This window comes from Chiloscyllium punctatum, chromosome 26, assembly GCF_047496795.1.
Source record: "Chiloscyllium punctatum isolate Juve2018m chromosome 26, sChiPun1.3, whole genome shotgun sequence".
Classification (NCBI taxonomy): Eukaryota; Metazoa; Chordata; class Chondrichthyes; order Orectolobiformes; family Hemiscylliidae; genus Chiloscyllium; species Chiloscyllium punctatum.
Genome location: NC_092764.1, coordinates 21,977,150 through 21,996,384, shown reverse-complemented (window position 1 = coordinate 21,996,384; position 19,235 = coordinate 21,977,150). Strand labels below are relative to the sequence as shown.

At 39.8% G+C, this 19,235-nt stretch overlaps 1 protein-coding gene across 1 annotated transcript in view; it reads left to right on the top strand.

Moving 5' to 3' along the window:
* Positions 1–560: 560 nt before the first annotated feature.
* LOC140496321 (cysteine-rich secretory protein LCCL domain-containing 2-like) overlaps positions 561–19,235 on the top strand; it is a 41,484-nt gene continuing 22,809 nt past the window's right edge. Inside the window, exons 1-7 of the mRNA XM_072595930.1 lie at positions 561–783; positions 1,525–1,809; positions 3,110–3,228; positions 7,489–7,621; positions 9,320–9,435; positions 11,629–11,729; positions 16,106–16,252. Of these exons, the coding sequence (XP_072452031.1) occupies positions 1,585–1,809; positions 3,110–3,228; positions 7,489–7,621; positions 9,320–9,435; positions 11,629–11,729; positions 16,106–16,252 (841 nt within the window). The 5' untranslated portion in view covers positions 561–783; positions 1,525–1,584. The remainder of the gene's footprint in view (positions 784–1,524; positions 1,810–3,109; positions 3,229–7,488; positions 7,622–9,319; positions 9,436–11,628; positions 11,730–16,105; positions 16,253–19,235) is intronic.

Below are 19,235 nucleotides of genomic sequence, written 5' to 3'. Positions count from 1 at the left end.
GCTGCAGTGTTCAATGCCTCCTTTCTCCCCAAGCTCAGACTAATGGGGTTGAAAGTGTTTGCATCGGCAGTGAGTTCGCCTCTGGGCAGGGAGGACAGACCTGCGGGCAAAGAGGCAGGCAGTGCAGCTCCCCAATGTTTCTGGTTTACAGCATCCGCGGTTCTTCCGCTTTTTATTTAGTTCTGCTTACCAATTCCCCGTCTACTTCAGGAACTCAATGCAAAACCTGCTGGGGAAAGCCTGCGACTGCCCACATTGAAGCTCAAAGGCGCGATTTTGTGTGCTATCTTTGTTTTGCAAACCTGCAGCAGCATCAGTGAAACATGTGAATGGATGCAATGAAGCAGACAGAGAGAGAGAGAGAAAAAAGTCTGAACTTAACACAACAGATGTTTGCAAACTCGATCTGCATCAGAGCCGGCTTGTCACTTCAAGCAGCGTCAGAGGCAGGTCTGGAGCCAACATCATTTTACAGGATGTGACCAGCCTGGCTTTTACCCCCCCCCCCCCCCCCGTCCTGCCCCCAGTAGAAATATATAAATTCAGCGACCGGCTTCTGCAGAGACGGAGAGAGGCGCTGCCGACCTGAGCTTCACTGTCCGGCTGGGAGACAGACATCTACAGTAAGGAGCAGACCCCTGCAAACCGACCCAGAACAGCCCAGCTCCGCTTCAAAGGAGCAGACAGCAGCGAATTTGAGGCGGCGCAAGAAAGTAAAGGTTTTTTTTTACCCCTCTTCTTACTTTCCCTCTGCCTCTGGGCCACACTTGGACTTGTTGCAAGGTGAGTAATTGTCTGTGTGTGGTTGGGGAAGGGGGTATGCTGTTAGTTTACAATCCAAAAATGTTCTTGTTTTAGGCAGAACGTAAACAGAAGACATCTGCTGAATTGTTTGGCATTATTTACTGTCGCGACGCGAAAGGTTTCCACACTCCTTCAGGGTTAAGCTCTGGGTTCAGAGTTTAAAGTTGCTCTGACCTCCCCAGGCGTCGCCCCCCGGGTCGTTCTCTGGATGTCCAGGCGGTTCACTCCGGGAGACACCTTTCCCCACACCGGGCATCTGCCGGGAACCGTTCTCTGGATTACAGGGAGGCTGGAGGGCCAAACTGATTCCGGCTGATAGACGAGACCAGAGACGCGTTCATCAAAGATGAACAAAATAATCTTTAATCGAGTCGCTGGAATTGACTGTTTCATTGACATGATCGCGTGGCACTCTCGTTTCTGATCCAGCCATGTCCAAACAGCTGAAGTAGCAAAGACCTCCAGTTTACCCTCTGCCTTAACGTCATTGCTGAGTTTGAATTTGCACTGTGAAGCATTCAACTGTTAGAGCCAAGATAATTATATATTTATATTCAGTATTTTAGTCATTTATCTTTCAGCATCAGTACTTACTCGCGAATAGTTTTAGAGCTGTAGAATAATTCTTCAAAGAATTAACACAGTGGCCAAGTATTCCCTGAAATGTATGCCCAATTATTTTAACAGCCAATGAGTCTGACATTTTTTTTACTATTCCAGACCGAGCCCATTAGGTGTTTGGCTTTAGTCCGTTGTTTGAGACCGATCATTCCTCAAGACATGAGTCCTTGCCACTCCTGGATCCTAGTTGCTACATTAATAGCCTTGGTGCAAGACTCGAGCTGCCGGAGTGTGCTCAATGCCACGCATTTCGAACATTTGCTCAAACGTTTCCACTCCAGGGCCAAGAGATCCATCTCCCAAATTGACAAAGATGAGATTTTGCAACTTCACAACCACCTGAGGGGAGAGGTCTATCCATCATCTTCCAACATGGAATACATGGTGAGTAGGTGCCAGAGATCAGTGCTTCCCAACATGTTTCAATCTGGGATCTTATTTGGATGCATTGGAATTGTTGTAATCCCAAAGGGAGAACTGTGTGGAGGGACAGCAGGGAATCCTGCTTAAGGAATGGGGCTATCTGTTCGCACCAAACACAGGTGCTATAACTCAGTCAGAGCTCCATTGGCAGCTCCTCCTGTCCTGAAACTAACAGCCCTGAAAATGTTACCCTATTTGGGTTTCCATCCCCACTTCAGGAAGCCCTGCCAGAACTTTCACCATCATGGGACACTCAACTGGGGAAAGGAACTTTTCAAATTGACAAATTTAAACAGAAAGCACCTTGGACAGATGTCACAGGAAAAAAAGGTGCTTTGCTACTGTCATTTCTGGCTTTTATCAATCATTCCAGAAAAATGACATGGGCTGCTCCAAGTATTTCTGCTTAGTCTTGGGATGCTCCATGCACTCACTTTTTTGGGATGTTCCATGCAAAGTTGAACTTGGCTTTGCCCTGTACCTTACAGGAGGCTGGCTCCATCCTCGCTATAAATATGGATGTAAGCATCACATTGATGTGTTTGATTTGTCCAGCCTGAGGATAATGTAAAGGTAGCTGACTACATGTTGAGGAAAATGTGAAGGAATGTTTTTGTTTATTGGCTTCTAGAAGAAACAGCCACTAAATCAATTTTTTACAACATTGTTTCAATGTTTGTGATTTCCATCTTCCGGAACATATATTTTCCTGTTGTGACTATTTCAAGTTAACTGTGGGCAGGACTTTAAATAATGTATAGAAATTAGGAGTAGGTAATACATTTTAAAAAACCAGAAAATTGATAAGTACTTGTCTAAGTAATGCAGTTATTTTCAGAACTGTTAATTGAGAAAACTAGTCATTTTGATTCTAAATATTCAAACGAGCCTGCAAACTCCTCTTATTCCTGCTTTCCCTTACCAACAAAATGTAATCTTAAAATTCTTAAAACTGGAATTTTAGGTAAATGAGATACAAAATGAATGCAACAGAAAAAGGGATCTTTAATCTGGTAGTAGGAACCTAAATTTGTAACATCATCACTCTGGGAGTTACAACATTTTCAACTTTTAATTCAGATTTCTGTCAATCATTGTTACTGCACTGATGTGGGAATGATTGAACAGTCCATGTAGAAGTCTGTAGTAAAACTTAAGGATGGCTGTTATATGGAATGTTTTAACTCAAGGTGCTATTCCTGACACAGAATAAATTGTTATTTGTCTGATATTATTTAATGCTATGTGTGTTGCTTTTTAGGAATGGGATTATGAATTGGAACGGTCTGCTGAGAGCTGGGCTCAGCAATGCGTTTGGGACCATGGTCCTTCCCATCTGATCAAGTCAATAGGTCAGAACCTCGCAGTACACTGGGGAAGGTAAGCTCTTACACAGGTTCATTGTATTGTACTTATTTCCAAACACAGATACCATATTTTAAAGTTTGGATCAATCCAAGAACAATACAGGATGTTTGTTAGGATAGTGGATCTGATCTTATGGTCAGGAGAAAGTGACGACTGCAGATGTTGGAGATCAGAGTCAAAGACTTGGCACCACCCTCTTGGAATGGTCCCACCTGTCCATCTTCCTTCCCACCTATCCCCTCCACCCTCCTCTCCAACCTATCACCTTCTTCCTTACCTTCATCTACCTATTGATATCTCAGCTACCTTCACCCCAGCCTCACCCCTCCCATTTTTCTCTCAGTTTCCTTCCCCGCCCCCCCCCCCGACCAACAAGCCTCATTCCTGATGAAGGACTTATGCCTGAAACGTCGATTCTCCTGCTCCTCGGATGCTGTCTGATCTTACGGTCAACGCACCCAAATTGTCTAACACTATTTGCATCACACCTGGTATATTGTGTGCAGATTTTGTTATAAAGGGAGTGCAGCAAAGGTTTACCAGACTGATTCCTGGGATGACAGGATGAACATATGTGGAGAGATTGAATAGCTTACGATTATATTCACTGGATTTCAGAAGAATTTCATGGAAACCTCTAAAATTCTAACAGGAATAAACAGGGTAAACATGGGAAGGATGTTCTTGATGATGGGGGAATCTACAACCAGGGGTCACAGTCTAAGGATACAGGGCAGACTATTTAAGACTGAGATGAAGAGAAATTTCTTCACCCAGTGAGTAGTGAGTATGTGGAATTCACTGGCACAAAAAGCAGTCAAGGTCAAAACCCTTATATGATTTCAAGAAGGAGTTTGATATCACACTTGGGGCTAAAGGGATCAAAGGATAATGGAGAAAGATGGGAACAGGTTGTTGAGTTTGATGATCATCCACAATCATAGTGAATGGCAGAGCAGGCTCAAAGGGCTGAATATCCTACTCCTGTTTCTATTTTCTATGTTGCTATGTTTACACTTGCCCAGCAAAATTATGAGAACTCATGGGTCAAACAAAGAAACAGACAAAAAACCCATGTTAATTTGGGAGAGTTAATATGAGAGAAATTTCTCTCTGCAGTTTCCTATTGATGATTTTTTGTACTAAAAAATGTTGGGATCAGTTGTTGCTCTGCATTATTTTAAGAAAACTCATGTCCATGTACATTTCCTGCCATCGAAACTGTACATGTTTTGTCAGCTGTTTCTGTAACACTGCATATTTTTGTGTCTGCATTCATAATGAAAACTACAAACATGAGCTTGTAATTCTGTAATGAAATCCCTCATCCAGTGGTGGCAGAGTAACACCTTACTTTTACATTTCCCACAGCTCCTCAACCTGCACTGCTTCTGCTTCAACCAACTTCACCACACGGCATCCCAAATTGCCATAAACATTTGCCATTTAAGTAGAAATCATTTTAGATCAGTTACATAATGCCCATAATTTCTACCAAGTTATACACATTGTTACACTTTTGCTTTTATATCTCACCATAATAGATAGCTTTCTATATCCGCATTTGTAATAGGTATCTCCAACCTAAGTTCATATTCCTGTACCTGCACCATCTGACCAGCTGGTGGCTTTGCCTCACAAGTTAAACAAAATGCTTTCTGAATGATTTTCATTTGAAACGTCTTTTATAGTCATTGAAAATATTAATCCCTAAAATAAAGATCTTAATAAATAATTAAAACAATTAATTTCCCAATGTGTCATCATTCAAGATTTTATTGAAAACCTCAATTTCTCCTAAAAGCTTAGCATTGGATTTGATATTTTTCACTAGAGATTTGATGCTGCTATTTGAATCATTGCAACTTAATTTACAATATTCCTACAGTACATTGCCAGATGCATTGTGGGATCATTTCCCCTCAGTTTCCAGCATTTTTTGGCCTCTTGCTTTTTTGAAAAACCAGGGACAGTCTTGCAATACAGCTGGAGTATCTCTATCTCTGGCCCAGAAGCTCCCAGTTCAAGTCCCACAAGAATTGTTGATGGCCATGGAAGGTGCTGTCATAACATGACCAAATAGATCCATTATCGGCCTGTAAGTCCTGCTGATGTGCCAAGTGCTGGCAGTAAGAGTAGATGTTACTCTTGGTTAGCCGTATTTGGTGTGGAGTAATGCCTCTGGTCACAGATGAGTGATTTGTTTCAGGAAAAGCAAGCTATGGAAATAGAAACAAGCTTTGTTTGCCTTATATGCCACCAGCCTTGAGAAAAGAAGAAATCTTATATTGGATGTTTCTTTTTAAAACAAGGACTGTGAGTGAGACAATCAGAATAATGATTGCATTCCAGCTGTAGCTTTTGTTTTGGATTCAGTGTCTTAAACTGAGGAATGGAGATTGTTGTTATAAAATAAGTGAGAAAAAATTAGCAATATTGGGTACCAAGTCATATCTCGTTATGCTAATCTTTGCAAAAAGAAACAATTATTGTGAAGTGTCAGTGAAGACAGTTATAATCTGAAAAGACAAAATGGGTCGGTGGGCTGAAGGCCGTGTTCCTGTGCTGTATTGTTTTTTGTTCTTAGTTGAAGCCAACATCTATATTTTCCGACATTAGAAAAGATGCTGTAAATCGCTTTCACTTGTTTGTGTAACTGTTAATGTGTTACCAGGTTTGAAACTATTAATGCCAGTCAGAGAGGGAAGTCACTAAGTAAGTTGATTTGTGAGATCAAATACAGCTATAGTGAGGAAAACAAATAAGATGAAAAAGGAGATCACTGGTTTCTGGCTATTTCTGTCAGGATTGGAGTGGGTAAGGTCTAAATGGAAGGTTCCTCATAAGAGGATTCATAGTGGGCACTAAAAAGGGAAGTTGCATGAGGCAGATTGTGTCAATCAAAGGCAAAGAGATGAGAGAGTGACAAGAAGGAAAGCTAAGGTGATCAAATGATGGTGGGTGAGACACAATGGAAACACAAACACGAATGATTGGTGAAAGGGAGTTGCTGAGGAGCATAGCGTCTCTCAAATCCCAGTCCACAAGTAGCTTGCACCTACGGTTGCTCATTTCCTTGACACACCCAAGGCCCCACCATCCATCACCATTGATCATAAAAGAAAGAAGGAAATCAAGAACAGAAAGTGAAGTAGAGATGTAGAGTGAAAGAAATAGGAGAAGAAGAGAGAAAGAAGCAGAAGATTGGGCTGTGAATGGATTATGTTGCTGGACTAGTAATTGAGATAATATAATTTCAATTAAATATTATTATTTACAGTTAAGAATTTGAATGCTAGAAGAATTATTAAAATGCTGGAATTGCTATAAGATCCATCATCCTTAACTGGCTCAGATTAGATATAACTACAATCCTAACATGGTTCCCAACAAGATACTGCCTTTTGTATGTGCTATAAATAATTCAAGGCAAGGAGAAATGGTCAATACGTTCTCAAACCCTAAGATTAAAACAAAATAAGAGACAGGTAAGCAAAGGCCTGTATTTTCTGACTTCCTATCTGTTACACAACATATGATCAACAATTGGCATATTAAAAATCTTGCTTTTGCATGAACTTATAAATTCTCCCTTTTACAATGGATATGCTTTGCGTAAATATGTCATTCTGTAATCATCAGTATGAAATTGTAGACTCTCAATTTTGCTTTTCAGTTCTTCAGGTCTAATATGAATCAAAATTGCTGCAAAATTTGCTCATTATAATTTGGATTTTATGTTATTATTTAGTTACAAAATTAAAGACACAATTTAAGACTTTAAATGGGGCACTCAATTTTGCTTGCACCTTCCCTGTTCAAACTATACCCCGCACTTCAATTCTAATTCATTTGAAAATTTGACTTAACCATGACTCGTCATATACAATACCATCGGAAATCAATTGGAGATGAGGAATTTCCTCTCGCAGAGAGTTGTAAATCTTTGGAATTCTCTACATCAGAGAGCCATGCAACCTGAATCTTTGAATGCATTTAAAGCTGAAATAAACAGATTTGTGAACTATAGGCAAAACAAGGGTTATTTGGAACAGGCAGTAAAGTTATTTGAGGCTATGATCAGATAAAACATGATCTTACTGAATGGTAGGACAGTTTCAAAGGGTTCCATGACCTATTCCCGCTCTTATTTCTTATATTCTCATAACTTGAAGATGTTTGTGTGGTATTAAATAGGTATTTGTGAATTATTGACCAGCAATATGACTTGCAAGTGATAGGTGTGACAGATTTGTGCTTCTGTGGTTTCAGATATCGGTCTCCAGCTTCCCATGTGCAGGCATGGTATGACGAAGTCAAAGATTACACATACCCATATGCACATGAATGCAATCCTTGGTGCCCTGAAAGATGTTCTGGTTCAATGTGCACCCACTACACACAAGTAAGTGAAATGCCCAAGTTTGAGAATACATTTAAAAACAAATACACAAAACAAAACACATGTTTTACAGAGTTATTATTGGGAAAAGGGAAATGTTTATCTATTCTGATTGGGATCATTGATGGATTACATTACATTAGAAGCCTCAAAAATTTTTTTTAACAACATTAATGTTTATGGACTGTTGACTAAGAAGCTTTCTGTTAATGTGCAAGCTTGATTAGCTTCCAGAAGTTGGTGAATGTGAGTGCTGTAAATACTGTGTAATGTTGTTCTAATATTTTTGTGCATATATGCGTATAACACATTTGTTAATTACAATATTGTCTGTTACTGATTTGAAGTACTTGGGGCAAAGTAAGTGATATGTTAGCAGTGGTAGCACTATGTGGAATAGCTATTATCAGCACAAAATAAGGTACAGACCATCAGAAAGTGAAGAGGAAATACTGAAATTCAGGTGATCTGATAGAAGCTGTCTGGGTCAGGTTGTAAGAGAAAGCAAGTAGAATCCTTTACTTGGTGCTATGTCCAGACAGCATTCTGGTTTGCAAAGTTACTTTTAACTTGTTAATTTAGTGCCAGGTTTTTGAGTGGCTAAATAACCTTTATTAGAGTGTGAATGATACTTTAATCACCACAATATCCCACTCTAGGGTGAAACCTACCACAGACTTTTGACACGTGCACTGTTCCAAAGAACATGGACTTGACATTTACTGTCACTTAAAGTAAATTTCACAAAGCAGTTTCCTCCAGAACTGGATATTAAATTTTTAAATGACACTTTTTCTGAATGTCCCTCGAGGCAGTGATGAAAGCATGTTTTGCAGTTGTCAAGTTTTTTTAAACTCAATTTGCCACGGGAACTTTCTTCTTTAATTTTAAATAAAGGAGGTTTGGGCAGTTGTAATGTGATGTTCCAAGTCTACGAACATTGATATATAAGTCAGTCTGTTATAACACAACAGTGTATTCCTCTGAAACCTTGCGCTATAAAAAATCGCACTATGGAAAGTCTTTCTAGAAAATCTCACTGTAGGATATCACTGTAGAAGATTTCCACACCTGTTCAGTATACAGTTTGCATTATCCAAACAATGTCCACAATTCGTCAATTGTGTTATAGCCAATTCATGTTGACGAAAAATGCATTGTAGCAGAATGACCGGTATATATTATTCGTATGCATTGTCTAAAAGTTATTGTTCCTTACCATCAGCTATATCTTTGCTCATTTCATAACTAAGATTTCACCAGATCATCTGCCTTTGTATTTCACCTATCCACTATCTGGACCAGCTGCAGACAACAGCTGCAGTCCATACATTCTCAGATCTGACCACTAACCATTCAGTTTTCTTCCAACTTGGCCCTCTATCAAAGGATAATTCAGTGTTTTGTCTTTCTTAAACCCGTGTGTGTATTTTGTACTCTTACTGACCCTCAACTCCATTTCCTCCTATGATCATCCCTTAGTAGAGATTGTACATTGCTGATTACTTTGCAAGCTTCTAAATCAAACTCACGTCTTAAATGAGCGAAGCTAGTCAACCAAGTTGCGTTTCCTTTTTCAAATCAAAACAATAAAGTTACCAGTGTTTATTTTCACTTGGTTAGCAGTCAGCCGTATTCTGTGCACAAGATGTGCTTAAAGCTTGGTGCTTTGTTTAACATTCATTTTGTATTTATTTTTAGTTGGTGTGGGCAACAACGAATAGAGTTGGCTGTGCCATCAATGTCTGTGGAAGAATGAACGTATGGGGAGAAATTTGGGAGAATGCTGTCTACTTAGTCTGCAATTATTCACCAAAGTAAGCTGTTGAACATCATATCATTTACTTCAGTTTATTGCTATTTAGTTGATAACTGGAATTGTAATATGGAATTCTAGGAATTTTTCTAATATTTGCGTTACTTGTAAAATGAAATTGGCAAATACATTTTTATTTAAGTAAGTAATTAAAATTTATTTATTCTTAATGAATTATGCATGTGCTTTTCAGTGCTTTACCTACCTGGTCAAAGAAACATGCGAGGGGAAAAACCCTTATCATAATCCTTGTGGTGGCATACATTTTTTTAACCATTCCTGGGATGTGAGCATTGGTGGCAAGGCAGGAATTTGCAATGAAGACAAAGCTGTCATGGGGATTTGTCAAGGGAATGTCATGTTTGACAAATTTGATTGAAGCTTTTAAGGATGCAACAAGGCATATAGAAGAGGATAATGCATTGGATGTGGTTTACATGGCCCTTCATAAAGCTTTTGAGGATGTCCCTCATGCAGACTGATTAAGAAAGTGATAACCCATGGGACTCAAGTCAAAATATAATTTGGTTCCAAAATTGGCTGATGGGCAGGAAGTGGACTGTGATGGTACAGGGATGTTCATGTGACTGGAAGTCTGTTGCCAGTGCGGTTCAGCAGGATTCAGTGCTGATGCCCTTGCAGTTTGTCGTGTGCATTAATGTGCTTAATGTAGAGAGTTAATCAAGAAGTTTGTAGATGACACAACAACTTGTAGGATAGTAAATAGCAAGTGGGACAACCATAAACTGCATAACGATATCAATGGTCCAGTCAGATGGTGTAAAATAAGTTCCAATCTGGAAAAGTGTGAAGGTAAGAAAGTCGGAAAAATCAGAGGGACCTTGGTGTTCATATCCACAGATCTCTGAAAGTAGCAGGGTAGGTCGATAAGGTTGTTAAGGCAGATAGGATACTTGGCTTTATTAGATAAAACATTGAATGCAAGAGGTTACGGGGAACTTTATAAAATGCTGATTCGGCCACAACTGACGTATTGAGTGCATTTCTGATCACTGCATTATAAGTAAGATGTGATTACATTAGAGAGGGTGCGGAGGAGATTTACCAGGATGTTGCCTGGGCTGGAGGGTCTGACTGTGAGAATAGATTGGATAGGCTATGTTTGCTTTCCTTAGAGCAGCAAAGGTTGAGAAGGGACAACTGACAGAAATGTGTAAGATTATGAGGAGCACAAATAGGGTGGATAGGAAGGCAATAAGAAGTAGGCATTAAGAGGAGAGTTGAGGAGAAGCCTTTTCACCCAGTTGGGAGTCTGGAACTCATTGCCAAAGTCAGAAGCTAAGTCAGAAACATCTACGAACTATTTAGAAATTTACTTGTGTTGCCATAACCTCCAGAGTTATGAGCCAAGAACTGGAAAATGGGATTAGTGTAATCAGATATTTATTGGCTGGCAATGACATGATGGACTGAATGACCTCCTTCTATTCTGTAAATGTCTATGAGGTTATGAGAATTTTTATGCATCCTCAATTTCTCTTGAGACAATGGTACTAAGTCACTTCCTTGAATTGCTGGAGTGCATGGTATACTCACACTGATGGAGGGAGTGCACACATTAGCTTCAGCATGTTAGGGAGCTGGAAATCAGTCAGGGATCCATTAACATTTCAGTCACATTGCTTGAAAATTTGCATATGTTTAGATTGGCAAACAGCCAGATTGGTTTTTAAACTGATACTTTACATGGTGGAATGACCTGCAACATTGCCAGAACCAATAGCCATTTGGGTAAGGTATCGGAGTGCCGCTGATCTGGACTAAGAACTCAGCAACAGTCATTGCAGGGGAAGGAAGAGAACCCTTGGGAGCAGCTGCCATCGCTTTACATTCTGACATAGACTCACTTCTCCACTTGGACAAGTGCAGCAATTAGGAGATAGTCTGTAGGATCCTCGTCCTCCTGTCACCTTGAACCACGTCTTAAAGCAACGAGAAATAAGAGGTCTCTCTTCTGTCCCATTCCCATCTATCACTTTGATGATTGGAGCACTGCCTCATATTGCATGACATGACTATTCTTGCTCAGGACTATGCACAGGTTTGGACCCTGTATTTGGTTATTAACTCTTTCATTTAAGAATCAAGGAAACACATGTGCATCAACGAGCTTTATTTTCATCTGAACTGGTAATGGATTAAACTAAATTTTTCTCTGTTTTTAACTCACCAGGGGAAATTGGATTGGAGAAGCTCCCTATAGACATGGTCGGCCATGCTCAGAGTGTCCACCCAGCTATGGCGGCGGCTGTAAAAACAATCTCTGCTACAAAGGTATATAAGTCTGTTGCACTGCTCCCAATAATGTGGATCAGCTAAAGGAATTTGTTCCTGGTTATCCCAAAAATAATCTTTGTTTTCTTTCATAAGGAGTGTTTGAGTGGAAATGAGTGTCCACTTACGTTTTGCAGAGCTGTATATTCTGTTCCATTAAAACAGCAGGGGACCCTGAGTTAGTGTGGTTGAGCCATCAGTGTGGCTGCAAACATTACCAAAAGGATTGAACGGCCATCAGCTCGCCTGTTTGAAGCTGGGATGGGGGCGGCTTGCAAAATGCAACCTGCAGCCTGCTTGCAAACCTTCCAATGCCCTTAAACTGTGTCCCATTATTTGAATGGGTGTGTCGGCGGTGGTGTTGGAGGTATGGGGTGGCCCACTTACCCTTGGGCTCATTGAACCCCTTAAGTATCCAATTAATGGTCACTTAAGTGCATCCTATTGCCCTGCCACTATTACACCTGGGTCAGGATCTGTCAGTTTTACTCAGTGAGCTGGTTGTGACATTCGGGCCCATTGTCCATCAAAGATATTCTCCCAACCCTGACCTCTCATTGAATAGACTGTGGTTACTTTCCTTGGAGCAGAGGAGACTGAGGTGGGCGGACATGATTGCAATGTCTAAAATATGAGGAGCATAGACAGGGTAGAAAGGAATGAACTTCTCCCCTTGGTGGAGTGTTCAATGTCCAAGAGGTATAGATTTAAGGTAATGGACAGATATTTAGAGGGGTTAAGAGGAAATCGTCTTTTCCACCCAAAGGGTGCTGGGAATCTGCAACTCACTGCCTGTGGAGGGTGGTAAAGGCTGAAGCCCTCATATAATTTAAGAAGTATTTAGATGGGCACTTGCAATGCCTAGGCATAGAGGACTATGGTCAAGAGTGTGGTGCTGGGAAAGCACAGCAGGTCAGGCAGCATCCGAGGAGCTGGAGAATCGATGTTTTGGGCATAGGCTGTTCATCAGGAATTGGCTAAGTGTTGGAAAGTGGAATTAAAATAGTTAGGTGATTGGTGCAGTCTCAATCAGCCGAAGGGCCTTTTTCTGTGCTGTAATCCTCTATGACTCCATGACTCTCAAACTGAGCCTCCCACAAACCCTTTCACTGTCACCTCACTGATGGCCTGAACCACTCTTCAGTCTGGCCTTTTTAATTTCTCTTCTTTGGTTCTGTCTGAAATCCCAGCAGTGGCCACTGTTTGAACTTGGCGCTGCAGCAACTACCAAGCTGCCAGCCAATCAAATGGCCAATAGGACCCTTAAACTAGGAATTCATACCCAGGCAAAAGGCTCACCCAAAGCCATTTAACGCCACAACGACTTTTTTTTGTGAAAAGGGTTCCTAACCAACTTTGTCCTTGGGAACATGGGGTGGTGGGGAATTAAGACATCCCATAGAATTCAGTTAAAGCCCTAGTTAAAGTATGTCTTTGGGTGAATAGAATAAGGGGAAATGTGAAGCAGAAGCACCTAAGAGAACGTGGATGTGGAAAGATTCAGGTTCAAAGACGTTACTCTATGACTCTAAGTTCAAACCTGAAACAACATGGTAATGAAAACAAGTGAAATGGAAGAAATTAAAGCCTCTAGCAAGGATATGAAAATAAACATTTAATGTTTAAAATGAGAAATGGCCATCTATCTTGTTGGAGACAAAAAACCCAACCCTTTCGTACCAATGTGGGGGTATCAAACTGAGAGAACAGAACAGAGAAAAGGAAGTTTAATTGAAGGAGGATAGGGAAGGTGGTGGCATAGTGGTAATTTTGCTGAACCAGTATTTCAGAACCCAGGCCAATGTAGCGTACCTGGGTTTGAATCCCACGATGGAAAATGATGAATTTTAATGCAATCAAAGTCTGGAATAAAAAGATAAATGGTTGCCATTAGGCTAACTACTGTCGATTTTTGTAAAAACCCATCTGGTTCACTAATATCCTTTGAAAGAAATTGCCATTCTCACCTAGTGTCCAGATTGGCAACAATGTGATTGACTTTTAACTGCTCTTTGGTCAACAACTGCTGGTCTAGCCAAAAACACCCACATCCCATGAATGAATAAGAAAAAGAAAGGATACCATTTTATACCAACGAATGTAGTCAAATAGAATTTTTGAATAGAAAATTCCATATAGCATTTGTGCAAAGGTGCTGAAGATAGAAATTTTAAAAATACATTAACCAAAATCATTACTAGCTGTAATCATTTATAGTTATTTCTTTTTTGCTCTCAGTATAAATTTACTCGAGTTGAACATTCTAACAATTTACTACATTTCTTAGAAAGGGTTCACTTTTTCAAACATTGGAATAAGCAGCACTGCAGTTTTATATTGGCTACGCAATATCTAGTTTACTAAAGGAGTTTACAATTTATCTTAGTTCATACATAAATATGGCCGCGAGAAAAAGAACTGACACAGTTAAAATCACGTTATGTGGTTTCCAATTTATTTTTGTATTTGCTCTGAGTAAAAGATTTCAATGTCGCCCTACTCAGCTTAAATTAATATAATTTTTGGTCTACTAATTTTAATCCAGTTGATTTTGGCTTGAGTAATCCACTTCTGCGATGAATAGCTGCTTGTTTCTAAACAGAACCTTTCATTTTAAGCTGCCAGGTACTTTTTAACAGTTGTTTTGGCATTGAATGAACTGTAAAAGCAGAATTGAGAGGCTATAGGGCTCTCAGTTTATTTTTGCTGAGGACAGATGAGGTGACATCAAAATGGAAGGAAACATAATCAAATCAACTAATTAGGTAAAGGATTCCTGCATTCTCTCAGTGGATCAGACCTGATAGAACTACATAACCAGCAAGGTCTGACACGCAGCCCCTAGGAGAAAGTGAGGATCAGAGTTGAGAGTGTGGTGCTGGAAAAGCACAGCAGGTCAGGTAGCATCCGAGGAGCAGGTGAATTGACGTTTCGGGCATAAGGCCTTCATCAGGACTTACTGATGAAGGGCTTATACATGAAACATCGATTCTCCTGCTCCTCAGATGCTGCCTGACTTGCTGTGCTTTTCCAGCACCACAGTCTCGACACTGACATCCAGTCCCCATTTTATATTGTGTTGTTCGTTGTGCTCTTACTTATCAGCTGAGGCACTTCAATTGTCTTTTATAGAAGTGAAAAGATTTCGGCCTCATACTGGTGTGCAAACATCATTGCTGAAAGTGGATGTGGTCAAGATTAATATTACCTCCTGTGGTTGGAATAGCCCCTTGCCCCTCCACTGTGGCCAGGATTGTACACTTTACTCCTGACCAAAGGTAGATAGGATTGTGACTGAGAACAAGAGAAACCTTGATGACATCTACTGCCACATCACACCCTAACTGGAGATATGCTCTCCCCATCAAGCTTCCCATGTCCACCTCTCAAGAGAGGCCTCTTCTGCTTTTTGTTTGGTCTCCAAAGCTGCATCTGCAAGGCAGACTTCAGTGTCTCAGCTATACAATAGACTGAGGGAAGGTGGGTGCTGGAGAGAAGCCAGTATTCATCAGACTCTGGCCCAGGAGCAAATTAATGCTTTCAGGAGAAGTGGGAGAAACTTGGCGAGAGAAAATAAGGAGAAGCTTTTTTTTATAGTCAGTGGGGACAGAAGGAGGGACCTAATTTTTAGGAACTGGCAAACAATTATTTTCATAACAAATGCAAACTTGCTGAAGGGTTTCTGTTTACTGGTACATTATTGCATAGCTTTAACACTGACAAACTTGCCTAATCTCCTGCTGGTATCATGTACTTGCTACTGTATTAACAATTAACCAATATTTCAAAATTATTCAGACAAAAAACTTTGCTGGTATATTTCCATTCAGCATTTTGGCTGTTAAATTAGACAGTTAATGTTGTATTTCTATATACAGAACCGTTCTTTATTGATGTGTAAAAATAGGAGAGATTCAGCCAGGAATTGTAACTTTATAACTAGTTACCATGGTGTGCACAAGTCACAGGTATTATATCAGAAAGTACTCATTTAGCCAGTGGAACAAAAAGAATCTGATGTCCAAATCTAATTACTAACACTTGTGTATATTATGCAAGTAGTGTTTGGTGTTAGTAGTTAAACATCCTAATCTTTCAGGGAAAAATGAGCAGTTCTTTTGCTTTTCAAAAACATAGACCTCTATTTTCTAAGGTGAAATGTATTATCAGTGTGCAAACTGAATGAGACCAAATGCTGAATATTCAATCTACTTCCAAGAGGAGCTTGGAAGTGAAAGGGTAGAAACTAGGGAGTTTACAAAGAAACAAACAAAAACAAAGAGTGGAAAAATATTTTAATTCATTGCATCTGAATTGGAATTCTGCCGAAATGCGTGCAAAATGTTATTTAACATTATTTCAACATGTATTCTTAGACAATGCAGTGAGAAGACCGCAGCACGAACAAACCAATGAAGTGGAGCCTCCCCAGATCAATACAGATGTATTAAACCCATGGACAGTGCCGTATTCCCAACCACAACCACAGCCAAAGGAGGAACCCAACAACATGGAGTACATGAGTAAGGACGCATTTGAGTTTTATGACTACTCCATTTGAATGCTACAGAAAGCATCAGGAGTTTAATGTGCTGCTTTGTAAACAAAATCTCTCCAGCTCTTTACCTCAGGAGCACAAGTGAAAATTGGTCTTTGCTGGAATGCATAATTGCAAATAAGATTCAGAAGCTGAAAGGGCCTCATAATAATGTGGCAATAAATGTTTGTACGGCTGATTCATTTAAGTACAAAAGGAATTCTCATCAGGGTAGTGAGAGATGACTGTAGCTGCTTGTGTAGGAACAGTGGTCTGTTAGGAACCTCTGTGGAGATGGCTTCAAGGACCCTTAGGATAGGGACCTTGTAGTTGCTTGTCAGCGCCTTATATTTATAAATAGTAAAGAAACACAAACATTGTTATTATTCATTAGTACTCAGAAATGTCAGCTTTCCTCCTTTGACTATGCTGATCTTTATTTAGTTTTGGTTTCATACTCCTGCCTTCATTTGCTGGTCAATGTTTTTTTCACATGTTCTTTATTGCATTCTCTTTCCTCTCATGTCAACCTTTCAGCACTTCCATAATATTCAGTAATTTTTTTTTCATTCTCATTGTAATAAGCACAAGTTATTGCTTTCTAGTCATTATTGTGTAACAGTACCCAGTGTTTTTCAATCATGTGTTTATCTTGAAATGTTTAAACTGTGAAGTTGTCTGACCTTTTTGAAAAGAATGCGTAATCCTTGGAGTTTAGAAACAGAAACAGGAGATACAAGGGCAAAGCTATTGCTCTAAAGCTTCATAAATCATTGTGAGGCCTTATGGGAATATTGTGTTTCATTCTGGGCACCACACTATTTCAGAAGGATGTCAAATCCTTGGACATATTGTAGAAAAAAGTTATCAGAATGGAAATAGATGAAGGACTGTAATTGCAGATGCTGGAATCTGTACTGAGAACAAAAGAAAATGCTGGAAATCACAGTGAGTCAGGCAGCATCCCTGGAGAGAGAGCAAGCTCATGTTTCGCGTTTAGATGACTCTTCATCAGAGCTGTTCTTTGTTTTCATATGGATAACGGACTTCAGCCAAGTGGAGATCCTAGAGAAGCCAGGATTGTTCTCCTTGCAACAGAAATGGTTAAGAGGATATTTAATAGAGGTGCTCAAATTTATCAATGGTTGTGATTGAGTAAATAGGGAGGATGTTTAACGTTTTAGCACAGACAGCTTGCTGTAACTTTCTGCAATTCCATATTCTTCAGAGCAGATCATTTAAAATATTTGCTGCCAGCATTCCCCAGCTTGGAATTGTGGGATCTTTCCTAAAGGTTTGACCATCTTTATTTCACCTCTCAGCCCCTGAGTACCTGTACACCTCACAGTTGTATTCCTTAGCCCCCCCTATTCCTTATTAAACCAGTAGTTCCCATGGTGTTCTTCCCTCATTGTATCCACCTTATCGAGTATTTAACCAGACAAATCAAGATGATTAAAATTACTTCATAGTGTTGAATACCCAGAAACTCTCCTAACCTCTACTTTAAACATTTATTGTTCTTTGTCAGCACTGGAATAGCTACCATTATTGAACTCCAATGACATCAATAATCTGGCTACAAGCATTTCAGGATAAGTAAGGAGCTCTGTACCACCTTCCTTTAGATTGATTTTGATCTGATTATGTTTATTTGTTATAAGAGAGATCCAATTGTCTTCTCTGTTAACTAGACCTCATTTTAGACTGGTTTTGGAGCAAACTTCCATTGATACATTGCATTCTGACTTTTGATATTTACTACTTATTAAAAAGGAGTCCCACACTGTGGCTTGTGACCCTGTCTGGTGCCTTGGGATGAGAAGTTGGAGTAGACTGCAGTAGATTTGGGGTGGAAACTGATTTGACAGTCCATGATTGAATATAAGGCCCCTTTAAACAAGCATTTTACTTTTGCCTTTGGCCATTAAATCAATGAGCTGTGAGGCCCTATCACTGACACCGGTAGAGCGTGCAAATGGTGTGTGTCTTAGAAGTTTCTTTGGGCCTTTATTGCTGCTCTTTGAATCCCCACCCTGCATAGCAACTTACCTTGTGGCACCCTCCTAACAATTTTCCATCGGGGTTATGTCAAGTGCAACTCATTAAAACAGAGTGAAAACAGAAGGAACTTTGGGAAGCACTGTTTTATACTGAATAGTAATGAGTCTAATCAGCTAATTACTGTTATCCTGAATATTGTTCATCTTCTGCTACCCCCTTCAAGGTTATTAATGCATTTCTGTTGTTCCAGGACTGCCTTTTCTTCATTCTGCTTTAGTTACTCCCTTTATTTACTTTCACATCGCCATATTATGCTCTCACAGTGATTCAGTACTTGTCTTGTTCCAAGCTGCGTTATCTATTGTTGTTCTTATTCCTGTTCATTCTCCTAAATCCCTCCTTATTTTCCTATTTTGGTCACAATCCAGGTTACGCTGATTAGAGAGATGCTTTGTAAGTTTAATAGCTTGCAGATAAATTGCTTACACTTTTGAGAACACAGGACCTTTTGCACAGTAGGAGCAGTGAAACTGAAAAAAAAACTGGAACAAGGTCGAAGCTTCATTTAATAACTTCACATCCACTCTTTGGTCCACTTTCAATATCGTCAAGATATTCCAGTTGAACCTCTGCTATGTCCACTACTTATGCTAACTAGTCAGGCATTTTCTAAACTTGATGTTTCAATCCTTCCTTTTTGATCATTCTTCAAAATGTTGTTTGAATGTGCTTTTCTGATCTATCTGTTCTTTGGTTATCAATCATTTGTGTTAATATTATTGGATCTGCTGCATAAATCGATACCTTTTCTGGCAAAGCCTGTTCTGTGACTCAATAGAGTTGCCAAAGTGTGCAAGAAATGCTTTCAGCGGTGCCCTGTCACTGTCAATGTTGAGAATCACAATCACTCATAATAAAGTCTGAAAAATCAATTACACCTCTTCTGGACAGACTTTAAATGGTTT